We start from the raw sequence: 16,337 nt of genomic DNA on the forward strand, positions 1-16,337 counted from the left end.
TTGAGGAGCAAATCATTGCTGACTATTCTTTGAATATGGACTTTCAACCAGCTGTTCACCCACTGTATAGTAATTTCATCTAGACCATGAATGAAAGAAAGAAAGAATGAAATTAATTCTGTTCAGACCATTGTTTTAACAATGATAGAGGGATTTCCTCAAGCCTTACCAGCTTTCCACACTAATATCTGCATTAATTTTGGAGTCTCCCAAATCCTAAAATGAAGTTCACTTATATAATAAATTTTCTTTGTGAAGCAAATGTCTCTCAGGATATCTGATTTTGAATGGAATATACATGCTCCAACCTTTGATTCTCCATAAAGCCTTATGTTACGGGGAATAAGAAGGAATTTGAGTTAAAAGGAAACAAATGCAACAGACTCAGGATTTTTTCTGAGATGAAGCTACATCATTGAGGGGCAGGTGTACTGAGGAAACGGGGACTGTTCTGCATTCCTTTCAGGTACTGAAATTAGGGTGAATTCATTGAAAAAGTTTTAATCTTAGGTCAGCAGTATCCATTTTTGGAATACATTGTTTTTCTCACAAAATGTTCCATGTTTCATTACTCCCTAGATCAGTACAAAACTCCAACCATGATGAGAATATGGCAGGATGGTACTATAACAGCACTGAAATTCAGCGGCCGGCATTCAGGGCCCCATTTCATTTAGTGTGACTTGTCCTCCTGAGGATGAAAAGTGCACTTTCTTTAACTTCCGGGACACCTTCATTTTCTGTGGTCTCCCATCATGAAAGAGAGCTACTATTTATTTTCATTATGAAGTTGCAGGGTTGAACTTTACTGAAGCATCAAGTATTCTACATCTTGGCTGAGTCCTAATTGACAGGGAAAAAATGCATTACCACATAGAAAGCCACTGTAACTTCTTTCCCACATCACATACATGCAGTGCAAACACATACACACTCATTGTGCAGACATCATATAGTCTAGTACACATTTGTGTGGGTGGGTGCAGCATACACATACAAAAGCTCCAGATGTGCTATTTATCTAGTTTAGTTGGCTGTTTCTTCTATAAGGCCAAGAAAAAAATTAATAATTTCTTTTACTGTTAAGGGGATTGGTCTTCCTCTCATATTTCAGAAAGGGGCTGGAAAGTAAAGGAAGCCAAACTTTTTCCTATTTAAGGCCAAAGCAAAGGAATGCCTGTGGCTCAGTTCTGTGCAGGGCCCGGTGCTGAAAGGGCAGGGAACAATTGATGGTGCTATTTTGAATTGATTTTTCTTTCCCCCCATTTTTATTTTTGCACATAGAGTCTCATGTCTAATATTTAGACATGATGAGCTTTGTGCAAAAAGTAACTTGGCTCATTCTTGCAGTGTTTCAACCCTCAATTACTTTGGCACAACAAGATGGTGAGTAATTCAAATTTCTTATGAGTTTATTTTTTATTTTCATCAATTCATCTTAATAGCACATAAGAAAACAGTATTCCCAAGTCTCCCCAGGATACTTTTCCTTCACCCATTCAACATTATGAGATAGATAGATAAAGTTTTTTAGCTGAATACTAGAATATGTAGATTACTAACCAGAAGGTTCCTAAATGTAAGAAACGTTTTGGTTTTCCTGTGTACATTTTTTTCTATTTAAGCTGCAGTTCTTATTCTTTCTGGTGTTCATATTATAGGCTCCGGAAAGTTGTTTTTTTTTGGGGGGGGGGGTGTAATGATTTTGTTTTGAATGCTAGCTCTATGTAGTCTGGAAGTTATTTGTCTCACATAATAAGCCTGTGTTTCCAGCTGTTTGCTAGATTGCTCTTCTATACCATACAGTAAGTGTTCCTTTGGCACTGTAGGAATATGCTTTAAAGATTTTAGCCTATAGAAAAAAACCTTAGAAATTGGAACCAAGGTTGCTGAAACCATTTTTGTAAAACTGCACAAGGAAATATCTGTCAGCTTGTTGAGTTTTTATTTTTCACACACAGCAAGTGGGTGAATGCATTCACTCTGCTAAAAGCTTTTCTATCACTCATCTGCAGGCTATTTCAAACTCTTAGAAGATCAATTAACAGCTAACTGATCTTCTCAGGGAGGTGTGCAATGCAACAGATCACTGACACAAAATGAATCTGGAATATAGTGAAAAATTACTCTACACTCAATTTCAACTTAAAGTGATGATAACTATGATAGTTAACAGATGAGTTTCCATGAGAACACTTGATGCTTTGGGGATCTGTACTATTCCCTAGACATTGTCATCATTATGTTTCATATCTTTTTACTCTTACGGTGTGAAATAATACTTTTGTCTTCTAAATGTGAAAGAGATGTTCATGCATGAAAGAAGCTAATAAAATAGATAATTTGATAAATGACAGCAAATTAATATAAAATGCAGAGCAGGCAAATGCAGCCAAATTTTTTATACACACACCCAGCCCTGGTCAAAAAAAGGAAACTATTAGAAATGATTACTTTAACAAATTGATGGCCAACTTGTCTGTGAAAGCAGAGCTAGAAAGCAACCTGTGCATCAGGGTTTACTATATTTCTAACAGGATGTTTGAGCAATGGAATAATTGGAGCCTAGGATGAATGTTTCTTTTGTGAGCAAATCAGGTACTATAATCTGTAACAAAGAAGTGCCCAAATGAGTTCCAAATGTCAATAAAAAGAATATTTCAAAGCCAGAGGAAATTTATGCAGTGGGGACTCTTCTATGCTTACAGCAACAAAATAAATTAACATGTTTTTTCACTGTAGATAATGGGATCCTTAGCCACCAGCCACCCACAGTGAAAATCACCCTCAGTTTCATCTCCCTTTTCAAGAAAACCCTCCTGCATGTCATCCCCTGACAAGACCCTTCCCCTCACTTTGGTTGTCCCCAGACTTTACTGTGTTACAAAACACATTTGTTCTAGTAATGGTCAATTTTGCACATAGAAAGAAACAGTTATGTCTAAGAAATGTTTGGCACATTCAAAGTGCATGGTATGGCAACATTTCCCTACTGGGCTAGTTTCCATATGGGTTAGAGAGAGATGGTTAGTTTGATGAAGCTGGTAAAACATCAGTCAATCAATTTGTAAATGCAACTGAAATTGAATATCTCTTTTTGGTTTGCTCAGAATATAGAGTACTGTCCCTTCTCTGGAAAGTACTTTTCCACAAGGTTAAAAATCTGTTTACTTGTCTGAAATTGCTCCTATTTCTTCTCCCACCCTGCATCCCAATGGACATACTCAAAAAATGAATAATACAAAGATAATTCAGAGAGTTGACCATTAATATTGTTAATGCATGTACAGTGCATTGATGGGTTTGAGAGCTAATGTTTCCATGTCTGAAAAGAGAATTTCCAGACATGCTGAATTGCTGTCTCAAAAAGAATGTTTATATGGTTTGTATCAAAAGTAAGTCAATATAAAATTTTCCTTGGAAAATCTTGTCAGTAGACAAGCCTTGGCAAAGATATTAAGGAAGCTGCTGAGTATACAGTGTGTTCATAATAGTCAGATGTAGCTCTGGGATATGAGTTTCTTAGTTTTTCTGTAATAACCAGAAAGGGAAGTTTTAAACATAGTCTAAGATTGAACCTCTGCTCAGCTCAAGTTATGTATATTATGGAATATGAAATGTTCATTTACTAACACTAATCCAGGCTATAAAATGTCTTGATAATCTAGCTAGAGTTCTTGTGAAAAAAAATATTTCGCTTGAGATGGGCTAAACTTAGATTTTCTGATCTGTGTTAAAAGTTTCATCAGTTTAAGATATCTTCACAAACCTCTTTCATAATGAAGTGCCATCTAGTGACTGGTAGTTCTGCTTCACCTGCAACAAATGAAGATTCAGAGTCAAGAAATGAATACTTAATACTCACATGTGTTACATTATTGAATCAGTGGTTTGGGAGCTATTTAATTATACAAGGCCCAATTCTGCCACCCTTACATTGGGCAACATTTACTGGCCTTTAAATAATAATAATAATAATAATAATAATAATAAATTATCGTTATTATTTATTTTATTATTATGAAACAGAAGTGTTGCATTCTGGCCAACTCTGTCCCAAAGTTACTGTAACTTTGAAAATAATTTGTGCAGCAAATTGTTGGTGTTGACAAATCTGAGACTAAAACCTTACTCCTGTGAATACAATTCTTCTGGTCAGGTATGTACATGTTCCTGGAAAAGAGTCAAATTATAGAAATAATATTTAAATTACACATCTCTGAAAGAATTTATATACACCCATTTAAAGGTATTTTAAAATATATGGAACATAATAGAAGTTATTCTATCCTAAAAGCCCTGCCTCAAGCCACAAATATTCACCAATATAGGGTTACCAGATAGCAACTGTGAAAAAACGGGATAGGGGGTGGGGGATAATAGACAGCTACATAAGAAAAAGTCCCAAAAAACGGGACATATGGTCACCCTAACCAATATCATAGGTGACTGAAGTTCACTGTAACACACAAACTTTGTTACTAGTACAGAAGTAGCAGGGAGTGAGACTAGTTTTCTCTGTGTTCCTATAGTGAAACCTGTTTTAAGAAAGACTGCTGCAAACATATTGGGTTACACCTATCTGAAGGCTCCTTTAAACTGCCAGAGTGGTGTAAAGGGGCTTCTGTGTCTATAAGAATCGGGGCCAAGAACTGAGTACAATTCTGCTTCACTGTTATTAGACCCTGCTTTCATTCCCTTGAGTAGTTCCTTAAAATGACTTTCAAACTGTTACCCAGCCAACACTATTTCCCACCAGCCTTTGCTAGCAATAGATCATCCATACCCACAATGAGTATAAGGAGATTTTGGAGAGCTAGGGCCTGATTGTTCTCTTATTTACACCCTGTAAATTGTGAGTAACTCCACTGGAATGATCAGAACTCCACTGCTGAAAAAGGAGCATGTCAGCAGAATCAGACCCTCTGCATACTTTGCAGCCAATTCTATGCTTCACGCTTATATTAAAGTATAAATGCTGCCTCAACTGTAAAGTATAAATGCTGCCTCAACAGCAGCACACCTCTTTGTTGCGCAGGTGGACATCTCTTAAACCATTCTTTGAGAATGATGTTTGATCTTTCATATTAATACAGTATTCCAAGTGGCAGTTTTTAAAAAGTGGAATGTAGCCACTGTAAATAGGCTGCTGTAATCAATATGTTGTTGCTTCTGCACTAACTCTTCATTCTGAACATCTACATTTGATTGAATAGCTGCAAAAATAGTTTGTCTCTAATTATTTCTACAAAATAGCTCCAGTTTAAGATTATGCTTTTTTTAAACTGGAAAGTGTTAGAGCGGTAATGAAGAAATGGCATGAGTTCAGCAATACATTTGTATGGTTTCTAGAAGAATAGCAACATTTTTAGTGTTTGCCAGCATGCTACCTCTGCATTCATTGTAGATTAATCCATTGAATTAGCTGGTGAAATGGAAACACTTCAGACAGTCAGCAATGTCTTTCTATCACCAACCCAGACATCTCCTCAAGCTTGCCATAGTGAAGATAAAAGCAGGGTTAGACTGAGACATGCCTGGTACCATCAGTGCAGGGCCACGGATAACTATACTGTAGAGATAAACTGATCTATTTGGTGTTCAAATACAAGAGATCAGGTGTCTCGTACCCAAAGAAAATATACTTGGGTTTGTGCCACGTACATCTTATCCATCATTTAGCGAACATGAAGCAGATGAACACCAAAAGATAACAAAAAGGGAAGATAAGAAGGGCAGTAAGAAGCAGGTTTCTTTAGCTGAGCAAGTGAAAGGAAAGGCCAATGGTATGGTTGTAAGAAAAATTATTCCAGTGGTCTTTATTAGACAGCAATAACATGCTGCCATGTGGGACACAATCAATCTGAGCATACTGCAAAGGCCATTACCTACTCTTCGTGTTCTTTTGGATACATTGTCTAAAAAAAAGTCTCATAACTTGACTGAGAATTTTCTCAAATTGATCCAGCTCCCAAAACATTGTGGATAAAGAAACTGGCACCCTGATGTAATGCAGAATGGGCCCAGGAGAACATGTGGCAGTGCACATCTGGAACCTGGATGTTTTAGTCTGTGCTTTCTGGCTACCAAATTTTAAACTAACGAATTGTTGAAACTTACGGTTTGAAATTAAAGTTCAGCAATGTGTACCTCTCTGGCAAGACTGTGTTTTGGAAGCGTGATGTGTGACTTTGATTTGGAAAAATCTGAGCCTAAACTAAAGTCGGGGGAATCCAGCCCTTCAACCAAGTGTGCATGATTGTGTTAGAATGTGATTTCTCAACACCATTTAGATCACACAGACATTAGCCTTATGGGAATGAAACCATTTGATTTCTTTCATAATTTTCCATATTTTGTTTTTGAGTTGAGACCAAGGCTAAGCAGACTGATTTTTGAAAGGGCAGTGGAATTGGAAACATCCACTGCTTTATTACAAAGAAGGGAGGAAGCAGAGGTTCAGGGTGTTGTCCAGCGGCAGTGATATTATTGTTAACAGACTCAGTATTTGAGTCAGAGCTATAATACCCACCTTCCTCACAGAGTTACAAATCACAAGCAGATCCTCTGTTCTTTTCCAGTTGTTGTGAAGTTTTGGGTCTTGAATTAGACAAATGTTACCACCTCTTGCCAAATGTTAGTTGTTGCCAGCCTTACACAGTTGTTGGTTGTAAACAGTTCACTTGATGGAGGAGAAAAAAGAGCAAGAATTAGCATCCTTTTTTTCCCCTGTGCCATACTGACATGGATATCTTATTCAATCTGGTGCCTGGAATGCTAACATGGGTTCAAAGCTTGTTATGGCTCATTATTTAATCACAGATATAATAAATAACTTGGGACACATCTGTTTTGATAATCTGGAGACGATGATATGCATCATGGTTGGAGGGTGATGAAAGTTGTAACTAGCATTGCTGTTTCACCTACTAACATGTGCTTGTGGACATTTAGTTCTTTCTATCTCTAACTCTGCATTTTGGTTTAACAGCTGTCTATTGAGAGAATGCAGAGGCTCAGGCTGCCACGAGTGGTATTTGATAGCGTGGTGTGTTTCTCAGGCTGGCAGGCAGCATGAACACTGTTGTTCTTGGATGTCGTCTTATGACTGAGCAGTAACCCAGTGACCCTGAGAAGAGCAACAATTGCAGCAGCCACTAAAATGATTGCATGCCCTTCCCAAAAAATCAGCTTGGTATAATGACTCTTCAAAACCTATGGCACTGGAACTAGATCAAAAGCTGTGTGCGTTAGCCATCTCATTTCCAGAGTTCTCTTTTTGTTGTGTTTGATCATGAAACAAAGGGTCTGCTACAGACTGCAAACAAAGGAAAAGAAGAAAATGGGTGACAAGAAGTTCAATGGCAAATGCCTGTTGAGGGACTTGAGGTAACTAGATTAGATTCTGAGGTCGTTGTGGAAAAGCAAAGTGACATAGTAACATAAAATTTGTCACCAGTGATACCTAGAAACTGCAGGTGCACCTTAAAGAAGCTGGAATAACATCAATGTTATTCATCCTGAAGCTTGCCCCATGGTTTCTCCATGGCCCTAACCTCATTGCCATGCAGTATCCTTCGAGTGGTGGCTTAGTAAATTATACATTATAATACTTCAGGTGGCTGAGGCTTCAACCAAGAACCTGGTCCCAGGTGAAAGGATTACTAAACATCATCCACTTCCTGCTTATCCAAAGCCTCTATGAAAGTTTATAAACCTATAATCAGACAAGCATCTCCATGGATACAACATTTAAATGAAAAATATATTTAGTTCTGTAATATTCAAAAGCACTTTAATACTATGTGGCAAAATGTTATCTTTGACAGCTACTATTTCTTATGTAGCACATTAAAAGTGCAGTTAAAGACTAATTTCTGGACTTTCTAGTTTTGATCTTTGGCAGCTACCATAATTAAGTTAACCTAGCTTAGTTTTTTTTTAAAAAATGCATGATTTTTAACCTTATTTTAACAATATTTTAACCTTAAAATAGTTGCAAGAATACTACATCAATCTATCTCTCGTCCCAGGCATTTGTCATAATAATAATATGTCCTATACAAAACATTCCTGATGATTCAATATGGAGTTGAATTCTATAGTGCATGGAATAAATCTTGAAGTCCTACTGAATAGCTATGCAAATTTTACTCAAGCAAAACTCTCATTGTCCAGTGGGTCTTTTGCTGGAATAAAGAATGAAACATTCTCTAAAGATTTCAGAATTTGTCCCATTCCCCCACCCGCTAACGTTAAGGACAATTATTCTTTGTTTGTATACAGTAGTCAGCATACTCTCTTCCACTGACACAAATGGAAGGGACTTAACATACTTGAAATCCTTCTTAGGGAGTGGGGTGAGATGCTATTTCTCTGTATTTCCTGCTATTTCCAGGGTATACTGTGCCCAGAAATACTTAGTTTGGCTCTTTGTGCAAGAGTTCTGAAGGGTTTTGTAGGCAAGGTTACTGTTAGAGGAGGTTGAACAGGGGACCACAGTTACTCTTCACAACTCCATTCCATGCTTGACGCAGGATTTTCATGCATAATTCTCACTGGAATGAACGCTACTTAAGGTAGCACTAATACCCATGGTATCATCTCTGTATTCTGATACAGAGCAGCCCCACGGTGACAGACCGCACCTCTCTTTCAGGGACCATGCTACTAGAAGGGATGGGAGCAAAGCACATGAGGCTCTGTTTCCCGGGAAACACAGTCAGGGGATCCTCACAGATTTTTCTGGCTGTCCCTTCATGTGGTCCAGGCTCAGAAGTTGCCTTGTTCGGTAGAAGGAGACTCCAGTTTTTAGACACGTTTTTAATGTTTAGGGGTTAATTTTCCTTTGTGTACGTCTCCTTAGTGTCATTGGCATCATAAAAGGAATGGAAATAGTTCCCAGAGATGATGCCTTGGTCCGCCTTTCTTGGCTGCTAGATGGTGCATAGAGGGAGACTGCAGCAAGAACACAAGTTAGAGCAATCCTTAGGCTACAGTACATGAGACCAAATATTCGTTTCTCTTTTAGAACAAACAGTGTTTCATAAGAACAGCTATCTTCACTTCATAACTCTTCTCACTTAAAACAAAATCCAACCTCCCCCATGCATTCCTTTTTTTATTTCAGTACTAATCCTGCTGGCTCTAAGTTTCCAGAGCTGGAAACTGTGCCTGTTTCATGTCAGAATGACAATGGAAAACATGATATAACCAGTCAAACAACAATCGTTTGTTAAGTTTAGTTAGGGTAAACTTCAGACACTGGGACGTCTGGCTGTGTTTAGTGAAAATACATCAGAGGAGATTCTTTTCAGATTAGCTAAGAAACCACTTCCATTTTCCATAATTTTTCTCAAGTGCTGTAGTTTTATAAATGAAATATAAGAATGAAACTGAATACGACATGCACTGTAATAATACCTGCACTTTTTACGTACTTTGTTTCACACAAATGTTCTGTGAAAAGATGTTTGCCAGCGGACTGAATCACACACAAGACATTAAACAACCTAAGAATATTTCTTTAAAGTAATGATGTTTATTTTAAGGTAGAATGTAGCCTCCTACTTTGAAGGCAAGTGTACACTGTGGCTTAGATGATTAGTTATGGCCAAAGGGGCACAACACAACCCACAAAGTGGGATGCAAATGTAGCTTTAAGGCCTGAGCTGTCTGTGTGCATCAAACTGCCAACAGCTCCAAGAGACCAATTTTGCAACTGGAGATCACCAGTCTGGCTTGGCCCATCAATGTTCCCTACATCAGCAGCTGGAGGATGTTGTAGATGCTACTACTTTGATTCTGTGTTATCAGAGGATTCCCTCTTCCTTGGACTGATATTTCCATGGCCACCTATGCCAGCTTTAGGTCCAGTATCTTCCAGCAGTCCAGTGCAACGTGGTGTCACGGGAGTATGGATGCTTATTTTCAGTAGTAGATATTAAGGACTGAGTTGTGGCTGGAAGCTACATTCCAGGGTAATGCACTATTGGAGCTCCTTCCCAACACTGGTTTTATCTTCCACTCTGGGCCATAACTTGCTCCCACTGAAGTCAAACTCTCGTTGACCAGTGGGTGCATTATCGGGCCCTCTCTTGTGAATATCTCTTGGTTTTCATCCTCTATTTTTTTCTTCCTGATGTTTTCTCTTTGGTAGAGATGTGTGAACAAAATTGCAGCTCTTCTTTCAAAAAACATAACAGAAACAATTGTTCACTTGCACACAGTTAATGAAAAATATAGGAGGGATGCTTCATTGTTACTTTGCAGTTCAGTGTAGCTATTACATTGAACCCCAAAGAAACAATGAACTACACTGTCCATGTTTTCCTTGAACTATATGCATGTGAACACAGCAATTGTGCTCTTTGGAAATCACTCTGATATTAGTGAGAGGCTCTTTTTGACTATTTGTCTATCAGTCTATGTTAGGATATCCTGCTTGGCTCTGTACAGACTCACTGTGATTGCATGCCAGTTGTTTCATGGAAGAATGGTCACCTGAAAGGAAACAAAAAGGCTATTGTAGTGGGAATTACAGATATTTGAGCATAGTAATTTAAAATCAGCTCAGATGTTTGTAAAATCTGTACTCAGTACTCTGAACCTACTGTCCTTTTGGATGCTGCCAGGGTGGTCGTCTGTATAATAGCCCTCTTTTTAGTAAGAATCAAATAATGTATACAGAGAAATTTAAATCCAGCTGCATCTTTTCAGGTTAGATTAGCTGAAGAAAACAAAGTTGCTATAGGCTTGTTTCTATTCAAAATCTCCACTCTTCCAGTTTTCAGACCCAGCCCTTGAATTCACATTTTTCTAACATCCTTAACTGTAGGGGGATTGAGGTCAGCAACAATGCTTATGCACCCTTTAGACGCCAGAACTCACTAGCAATACCAGGCTTTCTGCATTGTACTCTTTTACTAGCATTAGGACAGATATTAGTTAAGAAAAAGGATCTGAAATACTTAGAAGCCATGTAGCAAATTTATAGTTAACAGATGGTCCAAAAATTAGAAATGCCTTTGCCAACTGTAATAAAACAGCTACAATGGTTTGCTTTGTTAACTTTATAATTTTGACATAATAGTGTTGTAACCAAAACAGAGTTTTACAGCTAGTTATTTAATCTTGACTAGAAGAGATTCAAGGGAAAACTCTAGACACTGCCATACATATCCACTAAGAGTCCAAAATATGTATGGAGGCAGGTGAATGAACACAAACTGTTTTACAAATAAGGACAGAATGACACTGTCCTGTTCATACAGAATCACATCGTTGACTGACCTGTTCCATTTCTGAAGCCTTACAGATACTTGTACTTTATTTGCAGTCACGGATATGATTTCTTTCTATGGACAGTGTGCTGGACCTCTTTTTAATACATCATTTAAATATAAAGTACAAGAGCCAAATTCTCCACTGATTTACGACCCATGTCAATTCATTGAAGTCAATGAAATTGCACAGGGCATTATGTTAGTGCAGACCCCTGCTGCTTTATTCATCTCTGATATACTTCATCAAAGTCAGGGGAGTTACACTACGACTGAATTTGCCTATTGTATCTGAAAACATAAATTGTGTTACCATATGTACTGCACAGCACTGAAACATTTCCCATCTGCTGACATCTCTTGAGAAAAGCATTGAACTAAGCTAGGTTCTTCCAGGCAGATCTTAGAAACAGCCACTAAATAAAATATTTAGCCCTCTCATTTGGTTAGGAAACATAATTTTCCATGCCTCATTTTGGATTTTAATTACTTGATAGAAATTGCTTAGTTATGACCAGCAAAGCTAATCAATAAATAATTGGAAATAATATTTGTTGTGTTTCACAAGTTCAGGTTTAAGCTTTTAAATTGTAATAATTGGAGCCTGTCCTTCAAGCCTCTTAGTGCACCTTGAACGCAGTGGGAGCTGAGGCCCCTTTCCCCAGCCCCCAAGAAAAAAAGGCCTGTTTTAAAATCTTTCCAGTGATTCCTGCTTGTAGACAGGTAAGAAATATCACAAGAACAGACTTCCTTGCAGTATTATGGCCTATCCATTTGTGGTCCCTAGGTACAGAGGTACAAGGTAATGAAATACATTTTTAAAGTTACCAGAGCTTTTTGAAATGCCCAAGAACAGGTGGTTTTGAATTTGAGGTTAAGAATTTCTTATGTGGAGACAATAGCATAATATTTCAGTTTCTCTTCCTAACACGGGTAAATGTCTATGAGTTTTTTCCAGTCTCTATGTTCCCACATTACTCTGATTTTGTCACATGACCCTGTGTGACCTTTGGTGTCAGTGACTTTAAGAAGCAGGCTGAAATCACTTGATTTCCAGTCATACAATCATGGATTGGAACAGATTCTCAAACTGATACAAGCTCAAAGCCCTGATGTGACTGCAACTGATTTTATGGATCAGCTTTTGACCTAACATGTAATCAGCCCTGGTACTAGTTAAAAACAAAAATATGCTAATTATAATGATGAACTTGTAGGCTGATGAATAAACAGGGTGTTTTTTATGGTGAGGGGGAGGGGGACACAGGGGGGACATGGAGAAGGAGGAAACATCAAAATATACCAAGCTTCTTTTCACCCTCCTATCCTAAAGATCATTTTAGAGTCCCTCTTATAATACAGATATACAAATTTGAAATCTTAGCATAAAACCCACCCAATACGTGTATTCACTAATTCCTTTCATCAGAATGGCATAGGGAATTCAGAAGAATGGATAACATAATTCTGTGAGCAACCTAGTAAAAAAATGGTTTGCTGTATTTAGCCTATATCAAAATAAGTAGCTTTTTATTAAATAAGTTTTATTGTTTGAAATACTCACTTTATGAATGAAGGCACAGTGTGATCATTTCTTTGTGCTTACCCCATTAAAGGTTCAGAAATGAGTGGAATATTTTGCAATGTGTTCATTCCATGTGTTGAACACCAATTGAAACCAGTGAAACCAGACTGTAAAAATCACAGGCAGAATATAGTCCTTCTTTCAGAATGACACCTAGTCTTGCATACATAGCTAAACGAGCATCAGACATTTTATTAAGAACATCACTTATGAATGTTAAAATGAAAGAATGACTGGATGACATAAAAAGGCTAGATTAAATACAGTGAAGTAGACGCAATTGTTTTAAACCACATTACCACTGAGACAAACGAGATCATTAGTTTACTTAATACAAAGAACAAGATTTACTATTCTTAATCCAAACACAACTGAAAAAGGTAATGAAAGTGCCAATAATCTGAGGATTTGTCTACACTTACTGGGGGAGTGACCCGCAGTGATCGATGCATTGGCAGTCGATTTAGTGGGTCTAGTGAAGACCCGCCAAATCGACCACAGATCACTCTCCCATCGACTCCTGTACTCCACCTGAACAAGAAGCGCAAGGGGAGTCAATGGGAGAGTGTCTCCACTCGACATAGCATAGTGTGGACCCCGCTGTAAGTAGATCGATCTCCCTCCATAGTGTAGACAAGGCCTGAGCATAAGAATGAAGGCATTCTAAATTTTACTGAGCAACAAATTGTAATCTGGTGATTATAACACACATCTTGAGTATCTAACAAACAAAAGAGTAATGATAGCTTAAACTGCAAACATTTGCACTGATTGAAGGCTTGAAAGGGAAAAGAGACAGATGGGGTGGGGATCTCAAAAGGGAGAACGTTAGTTCCATGATATGCAATTCTTTCCACTGAGCAAATAGATGTCCTTTGGTCTCTATTGTGCATTGTCATGGAAGTGGGATGCTGTGTGCATCTTCTCACTGGGATAAGATCCCATCTCAAACTCATGAGGGTATAGCACCATTATTAGCACTATTTTGTACTACTCCCACTCCTCACTGTGCACCTCTGTTGTGGGGTGAGGGGCTAGGAGAGCAGCTGGCAGGGGATCCATCAGCATAGGGCTAAATAGAACCATTTTGGAAGAGTCCAGAGAGTAACAGGAAGGCACTGGCCCTCCATCCAAATGTCCAGGCTTTGTGTGGGTGTCCTAAGATACCCCTCCCCTTACCCCCTCACCTTCCCCCCCGATCTCAAGACAACTATATGCTTAGAGAAATTAGCCCCTTTCCCACTCCATGTAGTGGCTAACAGCCTCCCTCCTGTTCCAATGGGATTCTCTAAGGAAAGACCACAAGATGAACCTAATTGATTTTCCTAGTCTGTGTGTGGGGTTCTTTTGTATGAGGATGACCTGGACCTAAATCAGCTAATAATGTTCACTAGTAAGCTGACATCAGAACTTATTGCTCTGGAAATCATAACTGTGTTGTAAAAAGAATATTATTCCTTTAGGTGTGGAATAATGGGCAGGCACAGATGGACTCTTTAGTCATCAAGCAGATGTCGTCTTGATGTAATTATCCTTACTACCTGAGAGAAAGGGAAGAGAAATACCAGTTGTAGGCCCAGCCCTGCAGTCCTCTTTCAGGCTACATGCTTGTAGGATCACAATTCATTGATGATAGAATTGCTTATAAATAGCAACTTTATGTATTAGAGGGTTGGGTTTTCCCCCCATATTATACCAGCTAATCATTAATTTAGGACTAGCTTCTGCCACACTTACTCATATTAAGTTGTACCTTACTCTGTGAAAACTCCAATTGAAGCCAATGGGACCACTTACAGAATTAAGATACTGCTCAGTGTTGTGAGGATGGAAAAGTCTGATCCTAAATTAATGAGTAACCGGTACAATACGAAAAACAATGGAAAAATGACTATTTATAACATCAACTTATATCAATTTTCTGAAAACAGCATCTCTTTCCACTCTCAGAAATTGCTCCTCTAATTAACTGTGTGCAATTCCTAGCGCTTCACTATCTAAATGCTTGAAAATGGCCTAATCCTGGACCTCATTGGTAGGAAAAATCTTCCTTGGCCAGCAGGGAGGGGGGAAGAGGGAAAAAGCTGGGAAGCAACCATCCATATTTTCCCCCTTTTCCAATCCCAACCCCCTGTCTCACCTGTTTCTCTGTGCTGGAACAGTGTGTTGCAGGGTAACTCCCACATAACTTCTACTCACAGTGACGTGTTCGGGGATATGTGTTGTCTCCTGTCTGTAGATGGTTTGCAGATCTCCTTCTTACTCTTCCCTACTGGGATGACTCCCCTTAGGACTGCTTAACAGGGTGCATAGCCAATCTATGCAGTGTGCTTAGACTTACTTGCATAGGATTAGGCCCTCAATTCTTTATTCTTCTCACAACAAAAACTGATTTCAGTGAACTCCTATATATGAACTGTCAGAAGGCCTATCTTTACTATTGCAAATGTTAATGTGTATCTGTATGCCACACATCCTACAGAGTTCAAAAACATGCTAACCTCTTAGCCCCTTCCAAAATCCCAGCCTAAGTGGATTGCCCGAAGTAGCACAGACAGTTTGTGGCAGAATCTACGACTCCTAACTCCCAATCCTATGCTTTAAACAATTCCCCTCTATGAAGTACATCCCTACTGTTTATAGCATGTCCGCTTGTATACATGGGAGAATGTGGCTTATCAAAATGGATTAAATTAGTTCTAGAAGATGACCATTTGAGGGCAATTAAAGTTGAGATAATGTCTGTAGGTCTTTTGTTAAAAAAAAATCCCATCGAGTTTAAATATTTCTCTGCTTATTTCTCCATCTCTAGTTATAAGTCCTATGAAACAGAAAGTGTTTCAGACTTCTCCTGTACTTAGCACTTATCTAATTGCACAAAGTTCAAAACAGCTCAAAAATTTTTGGCCCAGCAAGCCAATGAGTTCATTATGAGTGCCCATTTGTTTCCATTACTGATCTTAGCATGGAATGAGCATGTTTGCTTTTCTTATAAACATCATCGTCATAACCGTCCGAGAGTCCATACCATTTGCTACAAGGTAGGCATTTTGGCATTCTGCTTTTTTGTTCAGTAAGTGGAAAGGAATGCTGTTTCAAAAGCTGGGATGGTAAAACTTGATAATGTTCCCATAAATCTATTCCAGAACATAGAGGAACTACAAAATCTTCCCTCTATATTAAACAACTTCTTTCCTTTCTACTTTATCCACATTTTCAATCAATGTTGTTTGACATTGAGGAAATACCTAATAAATAGAGCATTTTAAAAGAATTATAAAAGCAATGTTAGAATTAGCTACTTTAAGTAGCATGTAGATTAGATTTAGGTTTAGTGTCCCAAAATAGGTGAGAAATAAGAAAACATATATTACAAACACTTAAGGGGAGATTTCAAAAGCATCTGAGGGCCCTGACCCAAAGGCCTTTGAAGTCATTGGAAAGACTCTCCTTGGCTTCAGTGGGGTTTG

General features: G+C 38.3%; 1 protein-coding gene across 1 annotated transcript in view; it reads left to right on the top strand.

Annotated features, from left to right (window-relative positions):
* The first annotated feature begins 1,180 nt into the window (after positions 1–1,180).
* Positions 1,181–16,337, top strand: part of COL3A1 (collagen type III alpha 1 chain) — a 69,057-nt gene continuing 53,900 nt past the window's right edge. The window contains exon 1 of the mRNA XM_084643864.1: positions 1,181–1,386. Within this exon, the coding sequence (XP_084499990.1) occupies positions 1,308–1,386 (79 nt within the window). The 5' untranslated portion in view covers positions 1,181–1,307. The remainder of the gene's footprint in view (positions 1,387–16,337) is intronic.

This window comes from Lepidochelys olivacea (assembly GCF_965140295.1).
Source record: "Lepidochelys olivacea isolate rLepOli2 genome assembly, chromosome: 11".
Lineage (NCBI taxonomy): Eukaryota > Metazoa > Chordata > Testudines > Cheloniidae > Lepidochelys > Lepidochelys olivacea.